The following is a 16,398-nucleotide window of genomic DNA, read 5'->3' on the forward strand; positions in this document are numbered from 1 at the left end:
AGTATAAATAATGAAAACATTATTATGAAATTGTATTTTCAACGATATAATTAGATAGAAAATATTTGGCAAGAGAATTGGCTCTGACCTCAGTTTGAACCATAGCAGGACGCTGAGTCCGGAGTATCCGAACAGTTTGGAAGATATCAACGACGCCCTCGTACTGCATTCTCTCGAGAACGATACTGAGAGTAATGAAAACGCCGGTGCGTCCAACGCCGGCGCTGCAATGAACAGTGATTGGTCCATCCTGTCCGAACTGTTCCTTAGTTTTGTGTACCTGGCCGATGAAGTCGATAAAACCGTCGCCGGATTTGGGTACGCCTTGTTCGGGCCAATCGATGAATTGAAATTGTCTGACGGTACGGCTGGCACCGTCCCGAGCGTCCGTCACTTTGAATTCACGTAGAATATATTGTGGCATATTATATTCGGCGATAGGATCAACGACGAAGCACTGATAGCGTATCGAGCGATCAGAAGGCCAGTATTGATGGCACTTCTCACGCCCCATCTCTTTCAGTTTAGTAAGCATAACGACTATCGTAGAATTGTGTTCCCAGAGCATGCGCCAAAAGTCATCGGTCGTATCGTTGAGAGGGCCTTGGGTGGCGATGTAAGCAGCCCGATAACGATAGCCGTCGATGAGACTGGCGTTAATATAATCGGAGCCTTCGATATTGCGTTGCGGTTGTAGACAGACTCTGGTGCACTCGTAAGGCAGAATATGAACGAGACGATTCTTGTGCTTGTTGCAGGGTAAATTAGCAGATATGAATCTCGTCGAGTCAGCCTTAATGTTGGATAATTTTTTGAACTCCAGTTCCATACCCGTGATGTTATCCAATTCTGGTTGCATGAGTTTTTGGATGTGAGAATGTAAATTTCTCGCTGGTACTTCGGTGTTACCGCATAAAACAGCCTCGAAAAGTGCATCGTGAATAAATATGTATTGATCCTCGGTCTGTACCATGTAATTTCTTTGTGCCCTGAGACAAGTTACGTGACCGTAAATATCGATCATTTTTTCGTGTTTTATTCTCTCGAGCATCGAGTCGATGACGATGAAACAACCGGTTCTACCGACACCGGCGCTACAGTGAACGACCAACGGTCCGCAATCCGGTAAATTGAGAGTTCTAACGCGTCGCAAGAACTGCAAGAAAGGAGCTGGATGTTCCGGGACACCGTGATCGGGCCAAGCGGTGAATTGCAACTGTTTTATTTCCCGTCGCTCCGAATAACCGTTGCGACAGACTTGGAAGGTGCGTATACAATAAGTCGCGAGTTCTTGAACGTCGCTTATAGTTACGGTCATTTGACCGTAAGTCTCAGCCCCGCGGGTTGGCCAGTATTGATCGCACTTTATTCTCGTTCTCTCTTCCAATTTTGTCATCATTACGATCGTGCTCGTTCTCAATTCCCAGCACATCCGCCAAAAATCAGCGAACGTTTCTTGCAGCGGTCCCTGGGTCGCGACGTAAGCGTTTTGTTTTCGGTAACCGTCGCAATAATTCGCGTTTATGTAATCCGAGCCCGGGATACCGTCGATCGTCTGTAAAATAACTCGAGAATGATCGTACGCTATGACGTTTGCGTAACGATTCTTCGACGTGTTCACTTCCATGTTCGAATGATCCCACGTGAATTGCTGGCCCGGTTCAATCGATTCGTACTCCTGGCTAAACTTCAGATTGTCATTGGCTTTTAGACGCTCTATGTGATTGCCCAGTTCGCTTATCGGTATTGGTGGGTGCGATATCATCCCGGGCGTTTGAAAGTTCATACGTCGCATCTCAACCGGATCCAACGGTGCATGGTTCGAACTTATGTCGGCTGCCATCAGAGGCCTTGTCACGGCTGCCTGATCCGGTGCTTTACACGGCTGTCTGCGTCTGCAACAGAGAAAGAGGAAACTTAGTTTTACCAACATTGTGTTGCGAGATCATGAATAATAGATTCTTCAAACTCTCATCCTTTCTTCTCTCTCTCTCTCCCTATTCTTTCACCCTTCCATCTTCTCAGCATTTCTCGACTTTTCGCGGTCACATCTTATTCGTATTCTCTCCCCAAAACACATACATACACTAACTCTCAAAAGTTTCGACGCTCACCCATCGAACGAATCATTCGATAGATGTAAATAATGCCGCATCATTAAATCGAATCTACTTTCAACGATTAATCCTCGGTTCTTTTCAAATTTTTCATTTACTTTATAAACTTGATCATAACAGCGAAATTCATTGACTTTCAAAACATTTTATGGCCTCGAGAAATTCTCTCAAATTTTTATCAAACTCGTCAAGTTTTTTCGAATACTAGAAAATAATGGGAGAATTCGATTCAGTTGGGGATGGCAAGCGTAATACGAGGAAGTTTGGAAAAATAATGAGCGAGTGAAAACGTTAGTTGTGAGAAAATTTGAAAAAGTTTCGAAACTTTTGAATAGTAATGTACGAGTGCCTCCCCACCCGAGAGCTTCTCATGTCTGACAGCCGCAGTCTCTGTGTTCTCGTATTAGAATTCCAAGCGATCTTGGATCAGTCCGACGATATTATTTCCTTTCGTAGCCTCGGAAAGATCCTTAAATCCAAGTACGCTGTCTGTATACTCACTTTTTTATGACGGACAAGAGAACGAGGCAAACGCACACCATGAGAACCGCTATTATTGGACCAACGACCCAAACCATGCCGGGTTCTTGGCCGCTGTTTGTAACCGAGACTTCTGGATTCCCGTCAACGGGGTTGTTCGGGTTTGGACGACTCGGCGGGTCACCCGGTGGCACCTCCCTCATGTCGAGTGACAAATACTCCGAGAACGGTGACGATGTGTACAGATGCTGCGTGAAACACGAATAAATTACGAATTTAGTATCGGTTGTTAAATCAATAAAGTGGGGAAGGATGAAAAAACAATTTTTTTTAATGTTTACCACCGCACTCCTGCACTTATTTTCGGCACTTTTTTCAGTACGCAAATACCATTAAATTCAATTTTTGCTTATTAAAACACTAAGCTTTGAAAAAGACTATGAAAGCACACAGATTTTTGTTTATTTCAAGTGAAATAAACGAGGATTTGGCTCTCGTCGTTTCATGCCAAATCAAATTTTCGATCGATCGATTTGGTTGCAACTTATTTTATTCGAATATTAATTTTGATGCTTCTTCACAATTTTGCCACGTTCCTAGAGAGGGAGGGACTAAATCGTAATTCTGCGCAGTTATTATTTGCCTCACTCAGCTAGTGTCAAAAAATCTCGCTGTTTCTTTCTCCCTGGTTAGTTTGATTAGCAAATCAATATCGTTCTGATCACTCTTAAGTACGTCTCATCCCATCGAAGCTTGAAAACATTCTTTGGCAAAATAACCCACGAAATAAAGAAAGTTTACAGAGCTCCAAACCTGGCGTCCCAGTGCCTTTTTGGGGAGGAATTTTGAGAGATTCTCCTTTCAACTTTCCGTTTCGAGTAGGGAAACGACAAAAAAAATAGAAACTACATAGACTGGGACATTAAAAATTACCAGTTTCCACTAATCAAGCATTACAAAATATTTGTTCAATATTAAGGTAAGAGTCTCGCCACAGTCACGTTCGAAAATAAGCACTAAAAACGTACGAACTCGCAGGGAAAAGCTTCGCCATGAATCCAAACTGCTCAAGCGTAGCCGTTATAATTGTTGAAATTTTTTCAAAAACATTGTCGTATATGTAGCTGTGGAAGGCAATATTTTTTGGCTTTCAATAGCCGAAAAAAATTTGCACGTTTCGACGTAACAGAATTATGAACGTGTCAACGTTGGAAAAGATTCTTATATGAAAGTACTGTGGCGAGACCTCGAGAAAAGTATTATCAAGTATCTGATCATCGGTCAGTTTCGACTCTTATATTTTCTATGGGATTCAAGCTGGTCTGGATTCGGACGTCTCGGTATCTCTCCCGGTGACGGTTGCCTCATAACAGAAGCTATGTAAAAAACATTAAGCGCGAGTTTATTTTTGGATGATGAAATAGTGAGAAACGGTTAAAACGGTTGTTGATTTTTGTTATTCGTGATCGTCAAACGTAGTTTTTCAGATTCTGCGGCAGTTTTGAGACTCCAGGTTGCCTGAATCACAGCCTCAACGCGTCAATATCGAATAAGGATATTCTATCGATGGTCGATTAATCCAAAGTGATTGAGCGACGAAAGGATGAATTACCTTTTTAGGTGTATCGACGACGGCTCTGACGAAAATTCTGTACCGTTTGTTCCCTTCGAGTTTCCGATTCTCATAACCTTCGTACGTATCTCCACTGCCAAGATGGAAAGTGTAAGGGATATTGCGATGAGAGAATTTGGCTGCGATGTAAGGAGCGTTTTCTCTTTCCTGTTTTCCCCCGTTCCCGGTGATCATGTCTTCGGTGAGTTCGTCCGGTTGTTTATTAGCTGTAGATTTATCTTCGGGCACAACGATCAAGTAGTAATAAGCGATGGGTCCGTACTCTTCGGAGGCTTGCGGCAGAATGACATGAATCTCTTCGCTCTTGACGACTCCGTAGAAATCGGGTTTGACCATGGGTTTTGGAGCGGCCATTTGGGTGGTGACTTTTATTTTGGCAGGTGGTCTGTACTGGCCATCGGGAGGAACGGCGCTGACGTTAACGTTGTACGAAGTGAAAGGTTGGAGTTCGTGAATGGTGGTCGAGCTGGTTTGCGGATCGAGGAGCAGAGTTCTTCTCGGGACGATTTGGATCTGAGTGATTCCTTGGGAGTCGACGAATTCCTTGATCGCGTCGAAAGAAACGCGATAATTGGTCGGATTCAAGCGCAGGGGTGCGTCCCACGTGAGAATCATTGAGTGAGTGGACAAATCCGTTGCTCTCAGATTCAGAGGCACGTCTTCGGGCTTGACTTTGACAGTGACTTTTTGGCTCAGTCGACCAAGCGTGGTTTTGTATCTGGCAGCGACAGCGATCGCGTAAGCGGTGTCTCGCTCCAAGTTCGTCAAGTCCGCTGATTCCGTAAGTCCCACAGTCTTCTGTTTCCACGTGTCGAGATCTTCGACGGCTGTCATTGTATAAAAAATTTGATAGCCGATTATTTTGTCCCGGTTGGGCACAGCCTCCCACCAAACCTCGACACTGGATTCAGAGGTCGCGACCGCCTTTACTGACATCGGTGCACGCCCGATATCCTTCTCCGTCAGTATCGTTATTTTCTCCGAAAACGGACCGCTCCCTCTTGACGTATACGCTTTCACGTGAAATACGTACTCCGTGTGTTCCTCCAGGTTCGTAAAAACTGCTCTCGTCAAGTTCGTACTTCTGTCCTCGGAACTACTGTGATCGTTCTTCTTGTGGAACTGCACGTCGTACAGAATTATCTTGCCGTTCCTGTGACGCTCCAACGGCTGATCCCACGTCACACAAACTGTATCAGGCGTTTGGAAGTGATAGGATAAATTGGTCGGTGGCCCCGATGGCTCGCTCTCCGGACTCTCCCAATAATGGACTGATTCCTGGCCAACGCCGTTCTCGTTCTCGCCAGCTACTCTGAATTCGTAATATACACCGCGCTCTTTTTCCCCCAGGTTCGCAGAAACAGAAGAGACAAATTTTCGTTAGGATCCATCGTGAAATAATAAACTCGAAGGCCACACTGGCTCGTGTGATTTTCGTTGCAGGAGCAAAAATTTGGACAAAATCTCGATCCATTATTTCCATGGTAATTAATAAGGATTTTTGGTTTTTGAACAGTTAAGGCTTTTTCAGTATCGCGAATAAAGAGAATCGTATGAAAATCGAACTCACCAACGTTCTGGATTTTGTAAGTATTTTGATTCGTGTCAGCGATGAATTCTTCGAGGAGAGTCTCATTCTTGATACCATATTTTATCCTGTAGCCAGTCAATTGTCCCTGCGTGGAGCTCGGTTTCGCCCACTCGAGTTCCAAAACTATGGGATCTTGGTTTATAACCCTGGAGCAATGGATTAAACGTCATTTTTTGAAATGACCAAGGTTTCGGTAAAGTTCCACGAAAATTTATGAAAAATCGCCTACTTGACGTTGACCTGGGGCCGGTTCGGCACGCCACCCGGAGTTCTTATATGCACAGGAGGCGAACGATCCCCATCGCCTTTTCTCGTCAGGGCTGCAACTTGCACCGCATATTTCGTGTCCGGTTGTAAGCCAGTGACGTTCAATGACAGAACTCCCTCCAGGGCATCTCGCCGGATTGGATCGTTCAATAGCGCCTTGCCCTGACGATGAAAAATGGATTATTGACGAACACTTGGCCCGAGAAATGCAGAGGGATTTCATTTGATTTGTTACATTGGAATTTGAGAAATTTGGAATTTTTATTGAGAAAAATTCGATGAAAAATGAAAATTCAAAGATGCAGAATCGTTAATTTGGAATTTTTAGATTATTTTTAAGCTGCACCAGTTTTGCTTCACTCTTTCATCTCCGCAGAAGCGCAGTGGCACGTGTTTGAATAAGTAAATTGCGGTTGGTGAAATTTCGATTTTTTTTTCACTTCCGGACCACTCGAGCCGAAAGAATCTCGCTTCAAATAGCGGCTTTATAGATTCATCGAACTGAAACATTAACTAGAAAGTCGAGTCATTTTTTGGCGTGACGTTAATTAAATTACAATGACCGCGATTCAAATATAGGCGATCGAACATGGATTTTTCATTCGCCACAAATTTTCCTTCGAGTGGAAAATCATTAGCGGTGCGAGAGAAGTGGTCAAAGGTCGGCGACCCAGTTCACTTTAATTCCACTCTGACTCGATTAACAGCGATGAATAATCAAAATGCTCGGGTCCCATCGATTGATCGGCCGGTTTCGCAGCCTCCGCAGAACCTTTCAAATTCGTTTCGAATTCTCTGCACTCGTTAATTCGAATTTTACAACAACGGGAAACACAAATTTGTGTCATTTTACAAATGCCCCGCATCAGGGATAGGCTTCGATGAATCGAGTGAAAGATCGACGAACTTTCGAGTCGAAAATATCTCAACGAAAATGGAGGATTTAAAAAAATCCTTCAATTTTCAAATCCAGCGTAAACCGCAAGAACTTTTTCAGCCCTTTTCGACTTCTCTCCAGGCCTTCGAATCGAGATTCCCAGGAACGAGTGACCAATGAAAAATTAACGGTTCATCCAAACACGCGCCAACTCCTCTAAACATATTTGATGTCTCAAATCTGCGTTGTCAATAATCTCACGGATAATGCTGGTACGAACCTCTTCCCTGACTTCCTGCACGTGAACATGATAACCTCGTATAACGCCGTTTTGTTCGTTCGCTCCGGGCGGCGCCCACTCGACGTGAATAGTCGTTGAATTGATGGCCGTGACATTCACGTTTTGTGGATCTCCCGGCACTGTAACGCAAACTCGTATTAATTTGTGAACCCTTCGCCCACCTTAATCACGCTCACAGATTCCCCAGCATTCGTACCGTTCGTAATATAACGAAACACAAATCATAAAACAAGAGCAATAATCCCCATCGAATGGGCAGGAGGACGACAAAACTTGAGAAATAACAAAAACAAAATCACAAGAAATCGAAATAAAATGGTAACGAAACGAAATAAACGTTCAACTGCTACTGGGCCGGGTGACTGAAAGGCTGAAAAATTATTATAAAAAACCAATAATTTCAGAAGATAATGGAAACTGAAAATAAACTTTTTCGCCACTCCAAGCGATTTAATAAATCATAATTTTCGTTAATAAAATTAAATGAAAAAGTATTAAAAAATTAAAATCATTCACACTCAGACGAGACGACGTTTAAACTATTCCCAGGGGGCGTGTACACGTCGTGTCATACCCAATTAATAAACCGAGTGATTTACCCCTGTCGCTATATCCATCGTTTGTATAATATATAAATATATATCCTCCATTTGAATACCAATAATTCATTAGTTGCATTGCTTTTCTCTTTAGGCGTTATCGATTTTGTATACTATGCGTGTATCAACAAATCCGGGTGCGCACGGTTTACTATTATTTCGACAGTAGCATGTGGTTGCAGGAAAGTCCATGGGTTTGAAAAAGGAATGAGAAGAGCAGTGCTTTCGAGGGGTTCGTATTCGTCGCAACATCATCGAGTGTTTCATTTTTAATTGTTTTTTTTTTTTTTTTTTTTTTTTTTTTTTATAATTATTTGATAATAATCTACGTTTTTTCTCGCCATGGACGGTCCAACATCCGGTGGTTGAGAAACGAGAAAATGATTTAACTCAAAATATACACTTTTCGATGTAAATATTGATTGACTGGATTGAGGAAACGTTTGGAAAATGATAACTGCCCTACCTACTACTTGTAAGGAGAACAACAAGTTTTTGTATATTTAAAAATTTGTTATCAACGATAAGCTACTACGGCAATCAGTGGGTGTGTTATTTCATGATTATTCGTAAAACAGCAAACGATAGGAAAGATAAAACGAGGTGAGGAGGAAGAGGAGGAGGGAAAAATGAGAAGCAACGAAAAAAAACAAGAGTCGAGGATTCATCGTGAGAAGGGAAAATATTTCTAGTGAACTCTTTCGTTTAATCTGAATACAGAAACTCAAATATTATGCACAGGGCAAATACGATTGGTCGGAAATTAAATCGACGATGGAAACGAGATAAGGATAAAATAAACGGTAAACCAAATTGAGAGCACACTGCTTAGCTACTTTTGTAATATTCGCATGTATAGAAATACTTTGTACAGAGAGATTGAGGTAGGAGGAATTGAAAAAGTGTAGAGCTCGTGTGAATCGCGGTAAAAATAAACGAAAATGAGAGAAAAACAAAAAGAAAAATGTATCGAAAAATTTGGCGGACTCTCGAAACCCCGGGAAACGAGAGTAAAAATATAAAATAGTGGAGAGAGAGAGAGAGAGAGAGAGAGCGAGAAAAAACGATATTTTTTGTATTTTCCTTTCGAGACGACAAAAAAGTAAAAAATGCGGATTGGGAGTTATGAAAAATCGCTTCAGAGCTCGATTAATCGAGCTAAAATTGAATACTCACTTAGTATTTCTGCTGCGCCCCAAAAGTCGCCAAAAAGTGGGAAAAAAAGTCTCGTAAAAATTCGTGTCATCTTCACCCGTACATTGAGTTAAAAATACAGAGAGTGACGTGTTTCGTTTGTTTGTTTAGCATTTAATTTCTCTCCCTCTTTTTCATCAATGTTATTCTTTAGTAAAATCGTATTGTTTAAACAAAAAAACGCATTTTTCAAAATGATTATTAACGTATTCGTCGACGTATCGGTCGACACGATCGTGTGGCCTTTCCTCGCATTCGATATTCCACTCTCGCACTCATTCTCGCAATCTTCAATAGGAAAATATCTGCGTTTATGATTGTCATTAAAATGGAATAATCTCTTTGAAAAAATGCAATTATTGAGCAACGGTTGTGGGATTTAAAAATCTTGAGATTTTGCACAAATATTCATATTTACACGGGGAGCCACGGAGGTTTTTCGATCAACTGCAGCGAGAATATTCGAAGGGTAGTTTCATGGAAATTGCCTGGTTTCGGTATATCAGCGAGTGAAAAAAACAGCAATTTCTTTTTGCCGACTTTCCAAGCGTCGAGAAAATCATCCCCTTTAAATACTCTCGAAACATCCCATTTGACTCCGCTTTTCATCGCGGTTTTTTCGTACTTTTAGCTCCGATTAAAACATCCGTTATTTCTCTATAAATTTCACAACTTTGTTGCTCTTTCACTTTATTTGGTCTCGCGATGTCTCACCAATCGATATCTCTCAATCACACTCCCACGAACATTCATTTATTCGCCACTAATGCGCACGATCGTCGGCGACGCATTTCATTATTTTCTGATCGATTATTTTTTTCTCTATACTTGATCGGTTATTCGCATGGTTCTCTCGCGTTCGCTTCATTATCGCAGAGAGGCGGGAGACGTGAGAATATTCGTTTTTTTCTTTTCTTTTTTTTCTTTTTTTTTTTTTTTTTTTCATCTTTGTGCATGCTCAATCACTACTCCAAATATGAAATAACTAAAGGCTCATGTCCAAGCGTCACGGATTCTGGGAAACGAGCTCAAATCTCGTTGCTTCGCGAGTAATATTCATTTATTCCAATTATTATCCTGGCAAAACTCTCTTTTTATTGCTCTCGTAGCCGAATCACGCTTTATACGAAACGCCCAAAATCCTTGACGACCAGAAAAGAAAGACCTATGTAATATATGCTTACGAAATGGAATAAAATATAAATGATAAATAAGAAATGATTGAAGAGGATTGAAAATAAGTTAAGGGCTCGGGGCAGGGGGTTGAAAGCTACTGAGATCCTGCTTCCGGAGCGAAACGGGGCTGGGAAAGTGTTCTCGATAATGTGAATCGTGAGTAACGAGTGAGCCAATGAAGAGGAGTTTTTTGTTCATTATTATTGTTCTCTGTGTTGCCGGACTGCTTGAAAAAATGTCGCTCGGGAAAATGCCGAGGATTTTGGGAGGATACGTCCGGTGTTCGCGACCCGAAAAGGAGCGACACCAAAAATCACTTTGCGGGAAGTCAAAAATCCGTTTTCCCTTCACGCTCTGTTCGCGCCTGTCAAAGATTCTGCTTTTGTTTTATCTTCTTTTGGATTCCGGCTTGAAATTAGTGTCGCGAGTAACTTGGGCTTGTTCTGCTTTCTGGCATAAATACGCCAGAAATCGAGGCTACGATCGCTGCACACATATATTTGTGCATATTTATCAACTTCATGGAGAAGTTTCTTCACGAAGTTGCGGAATTTTCGTTGTTGAAGCTGCACCACGATCGGCGTTGAAGGGACGAAAAGAATGCGAAAATTATGGTATCCGCATGCATTTCAGGGACTGTGCGAGATCCTGACGACAAAATAATTCGCATTTTTGTTCGTGGTGCTTCACATTTTAAAGCTCGTTCGATTTTCTCTACTTCTTTTCTCTTCCAAAAACTAAAGGAATGCTTTGCAAACAATTACGGACGAATCTTCGTGTAACATCGATTTTCAGCTCAAATTAACGCTCCATCTCCATTATTAACCCTCCTGAATGGTCTGGCACCGCGATAAATTAATAAGAACCAGCGAGACTCGTCCATCAAACTATTCTCATTTTAATCGTACTCAAATTCGATTAAGTTTCGAATGAAACATTGAAAGCGTACTTGAAATGATGTATCAGTCAAAAAACCGTTCGACACATCCGCAAAGCGAGGGAACCGGGGGCAATTTTATTCTCGTTATACAAACGAAACCGATCCAGAAAAATTTGGAGTTACGCACGAAATTAGCTCGAGAGACACTGCACTTTATTCGGGGAAAATCGTGTGACAAACTACCCCGAGTAAACAGCTCTAAAAATGCGTTTTTTTCACGAGTCTGTATTAACATGGATTGCGACGATAAAGGGGGCAAAATTGGTTCGAATAAGTTTTAAAAAGGCGTTGCACATCTTTACTCTAGTCGCACAGAGACGAATACGAAAGAAATGATTTATGAAAACTAGATAGTTAAATATACATGTGTGTGTGTGTGTGTGTATACAAATGTGTGACAAGACTTACGTACAAAAGTTGAAAAGAGGTCGGAGTCGCATGCAGAGAGCGAACTGCAACGTATATAACAATATTTTCCGAATGTATATTCATGTATTAATATATATGTGTGGGGCTGGTGCACGTACGTTTGAATGGAACGGCAGCAGGTCCAAACGGTAAATTTTTCTTTCGCACTCACAAATGTAGCTTCGTAAGATTTCCTCGATTATTGACGATACTGCAAAAGTTGCGTGCGCGAATGTTCTTTCTCTATTTCGTTTTCTACGCCACTTTTTGTTCACCCCTTGGGAGAAACCCCGATCGTCGACCTTTTCAGTGTACGGATTCAACGTCGATTCTGCAATTTTATTCCATCGCATTTCGAAGCAAAAGCCTTTCGACTCGTCAATCAGGAGTTTCGTTTCTCCTGGAAAATTCATCTATTTTAGCGTATAATTTTCCAGATAAATGAGAAAGAAATATTCCATGAAAATATAACATTCGTTTTTAATTAGGATTATTTAAAGCATGGCTTTGTTCATCGATTTTGTGCCCTGCAACGGTGGCACGACGAAGTGCATGTTCAAATTTCGTCTCGAAAAATATATGATTTGGTGAGTTTGTTTTCAGCATATTTTATTCAGCATTGGAATTGAGCAGTGACGTCAAGAGCTTTTTGAATAAATACACGAAAACTTTGGTTGCATGTACGCGAACATCGGATTCGTTTGAATAAGAATAATTAGCGTGGAACTAAATAATTGGAGAATAAAGAACAACGAGAGTTTGGACCGTAGCTTGGTTGCTTGGCGCTGTTGAATATTTGAAAATTGGTATCAAGGAGTGCATCAGTAAAGTACAAAATCCATGAAAAACGAAGTTTAACATAAAACGCGAGCAGGGATAATGGAATTTGTGAAAATTTAAATAACTTTGAAAAACGAGGTCGGAGGTTTCTCCCTTTTTGGATGATCTCATAGCCCAGTGGGGCTCGAATATTTGAACCGTCGGTGCCGAGTCGTCTTCATCGGTGCATAAATGTGTAGAAAGACGATAATTGTTGGTGTGCACGTGCGAATGTGTGTTGTGTATACAGACGCACAGAGCTCGCCTTGGATGCAGACGTAAAAACGTCGCTCGAGGTTATATAAAATAATGAGATTAATGCGAATAAATAGATTGTATTGGTATTCAAATGTATGTAAAAAGCTCTTTATCCACAAGAAAAAAAACTTTTTCCTGCCTCGCTTACGCTTCCTTTCCGCAGCGTTTCGCACCCTTTACATTCTTCAATTTACCTTCATTCCTATTTCCTCCTAATTCCCTTCATAATAACCGGCGTTTTCTTATTTCTAATGCGAGCATCGAAGCCCTGTGGCAATATCGAATCGACGGTAACCCGGTCGCGCGGATAATCTCTTTGCTTTCGAGTGGTGGACGATTATCCGCGTGTATTTTCCATTCCCCCCGTCCGATTCGAAATAAAGGGCCCAAGAAAATTTTCGACGTTCACGAAGCTCGTCAAGAAACTTTCCGAAGCGTTGTATCGTGTCCCCCCAGCGATAACCTACGTCCTTGAGACCGTCATCCGGAGTCGCACACACTAATTTTGTGGGCTCGTTTCACCTGACGAATCTCCTCGATCGTTGCAACTTTGACGTTCTCGTCTCCGAGCGAAATCGACGGACGTCCGTCGATCCGGACGAGAAGATTGCGGGTCGCTGATTTCGCGCGCGCTTTCTCCGATAATTTAAAATGATTATCATTGAACGATGTTGGCGAAACGTCAGGCGATGGCGAGTCCAATTTTTATATAAATCCTCTACAAACATACGTACAAAGAGAAGTAAATTCATATTTGTATGTACGTGAATAAACATTTATATAATCACAGAGTCACACGCACACACACAGTCGGAGTCGCGCACACAGACGAAATAGCGAAACAGGCGTTAAGTGGGTGGCCGTGAGGGTGCTTTATATACGGTGCTTACGGTGTGCTCGCGGTGCTTTTGGCACTTGATTAAAATGTGCTTTCAATGCATAACGGTGAACTCGTGAACAAAGATGCAGCGCTCAACGTAACGCATTAAACGGGGAAAATGCGAAAAAAATGATTAAAATCAAAACAAACCCTCTTGGCGCGGCTGTGGATGAACGTTTTGAGGGAACGTTTAATTCTTCAAGTGTTAATCTCTTACTCGTGAATCCCCGTTTGACTCGAGGGAAATTAGAGGCTCCGTCGTAGCCGTACAGATGCGCGCGGTTCGCCGCGTTCCATGGATATGCGTTTACGTGCATGCGGAAAGTGGCGTGAAATTCGAGTGTTATGTGCGTTCATATATATAGAGAAAGTGAGATAGAAATATTATAATGTGCGGTGCTAACGAGATATTAGTGACTGAGGTGCACGTAGATGATACAAATGTCGCACTGCGGGACAATTACCTTCGTTTTATACCGTTCCTTTCCTCTCGACGTTTGTCATTCGTCGTTTATTATAGTTTTTCGAATACCTACGATGATGCTCGTAGACGGAAAGTTGTCGATATCGCAGGCGTGAGAGCGAGAGACAGTGATTATTGTGTGCGCCCTTATATTCAGGTGTGACGTTCTCTAGAGTGCAACTTTTGGAATTTTATCTACGAGTGAGGAAAGTGGTCGGTCGCGTCGACTCGCCGAGTCTGCTTCGGGAAGGAACCTCGGGATTTCGCGCGACAATCGTGACTCTTGAGACTCAGACTTTTATTTGAGACTGAGCGTTCGGTGGGAAACTCGGAATTATTGGGCGCGTACGAGTGTCTTATGGCCAGGGTCCGCGTGCTGGGCATTCGGGGCTCGGAGCGAGGATCGGGCGGCGGGGATTCGGTGGCGCGAGAAGATGAACGAAGGGATGAAAGTTGAAGGAGAAGAACGAAATCGGAGGCTGAATCGTCCCATGCATCGGCATGCCATTCATCGGATCAAACGGACAAAATATAACGGGGATCGTGAATAATCCGGGCGTCGATAAGTCGGAAGAAAGAGCGAGAGATCGAGGCGAAGATCGAGAGCGAGTGAAATATAAAAAGAGAGACGGAAAGAGATACTGAGAGATTGAAAGGACTTTATTAATGTTGCGGAATGTCGGGAGAGGGAGAAACGGGTTCGCGATCCTTTGAAAACGGAGCAGCGACCGATGACTTTGTTTCTGCAGACTCGGCTACGCGAGTTTGCACTCGCCGGGGCTCGTCATCGAATATACACGACGTACATACACACGTACATGTGCACAAGAGCATAGCAATACAGATATGCCGTGTATGTGCGGTGCGGTGCGGCCGGTAGCAAGCGTGTCGCGTATTAGTAGTACAATGGGTGATCGGCGAGGCGAGGCTATTAGGTCTTTCCGAGGTGCGGTTACTCCGGCAAACTCCAGAGTTTCCCCGAGGGTTTTCTCCCGCGTATATATGTATATGAATGTACGGAGAATAAGAAGAAGATTGGCCCGAAAGAGCCACGGGCACAAAATCTCGAGCGTGCAAAACCTCGAGTTTTACCATGCGCCCTTTCCGTGGCTTCGTCGCTCCATTTTTATTGGTATTTTAATCAAACGATGAATAGTCGAGCTCGAGATTTTGCGCTCGGAGAACCCTCGATTCGAAAACAACTCGATCCGAAATTCCACGAGTCCTCGGAGTCAAAGTTCCTCGAGATTTTCAGTAGATTCATTCATATATGCGAATGCATGGACGGAGTGCTCCTGGGACTGGGGACTTTTGGCAGGGCTGCTTTTTAAGGAAATAATTTTAAACAAACTGAGTGCATGCTCTAACATGTGCAAACGATAAAACTAAATCTCAACTAAAGACAGTATAGAGCCTTATATATCAGAGATATAGAAATATATATTATGTAATATAATTCGAATAATAAAAAAGATTCAAGTGCTTTATAATATTCGTGTGATCATGAGAGTTCGTGTTATATCGTGTCGTATATTTGTATATTGATTGTTGAGAATGTGTGCGTTTGTTCGTGGGTGAGAGTTCGCGTTGAGAATGTTTATTCGATTAATGTGAGCCGTGGTTCCAAACATTTGTGCAATAATCCTTGGCCAAGTTGTTTTTTAAATTCGTGTGTTCAGGGAGCCCGCGATTGCCGATCACTTTCGAGCGGTTTCCTTTCATACTCGTGCTCTCCGAACAGCCAAAGTTCCATTAAAATATTGTTTTTTTCAAATAAAATTCTTCACGAGCACTCGAGTCAGCTCTGCCAAGATTTGCTGGATTTTGGATCCGCTCGACAGAGACCAGCGACCCGGTCGACTGCCCCGTTGATTTCACACTTTTTAACGTTACGCTCATGTCTGTGACGAGTGTCGTTAAATATGAATGCTTGTAAACAGTGGATTCATGTGTTTGTATAGTAAAAACGATGGAGTCAAAGTGCCGATAATAAAATCGAAATGAAACTAATAATAATAATAATAATAATAATAATAATAATAAATTGAAGACGTTGATGTTTTACTGAACCACGTTAACCACCATCAAATATAACATTGATTATTAATATATGGGATATACATATTATTACGGCTTGTTAATAATACAATTAACGTAGCGTTAATGAAAATATTCTTAAGTACTAATAGCTGTTTGAAAACCTGGACACATCCTCCTGCAAATGCTTCAAGGAAAAAGATAAAAAACAGTTGAGTGAGTATCAGGTATGAATTTCATTGGGTGTAATACGAAATTGTTTTCCGAGCTATGAAGATAATAAACAACAAGAATAATAATAATAATAATAATAATAATGATGATGATGAATATAAAAATGATAGAAACGATGATGGAG

At 42.0% G+C, this 16,398-nt stretch overlaps 1 protein-coding gene across 12 annotated transcripts in view; it reads right to left on the minus strand.

Moving 5' to 3' along the window:
- Lar (tyrosine-protein phosphatase Lar) overlaps positions 1 to 16,398 on the minus strand; it is a 181,452-nt gene that overhangs the window by 7,573 nt on the left and 157,481 nt on the right. For 10 of the 12 annotated variants that reach the window (XM_043426845.1, XM_043426846.1, XM_043426847.1 and 7 more), the window contains 6 exons: positions 7,246 to 7,385; positions 6,051 to 6,250; positions 5,801 to 5,967; positions 4,210 to 5,567; positions 2,619 to 2,845; positions 89 to 1,895 (listed from right to left, as the gene is read on the minus strand). In XM_043426845.1, the coding sequence (XP_043282780.1) occupies positions 89 to 1,895; positions 2,619 to 2,845; positions 4,210 to 5,567; positions 5,801 to 5,967; positions 6,051 to 6,250; positions 7,246 to 7,385 (3,899 nt within the window). Of the gene's footprint in view, positions 1 to 88; positions 1,896 to 2,618; positions 2,846 to 4,209; positions 5,568 to 5,800; positions 5,968 to 6,050; positions 6,251 to 7,245; positions 7,386 to 9,041; positions 9,054 to 16,398 lie in introns of all 12 variants that reach the window. The other 2 variants (XM_043426854.1, XM_043426853.1) reach the window with 2 other exon arrangements.

Source organism: Venturia canescens, chromosome 8, assembly GCF_019457755.1.
Source record: "Venturia canescens isolate UGA chromosome 8, ASM1945775v1, whole genome shotgun sequence".
NCBI classification, from domain to species: Eukaryota; Metazoa; Arthropoda; class Insecta; order Hymenoptera; family Ichneumonidae; genus Venturia; species Venturia canescens.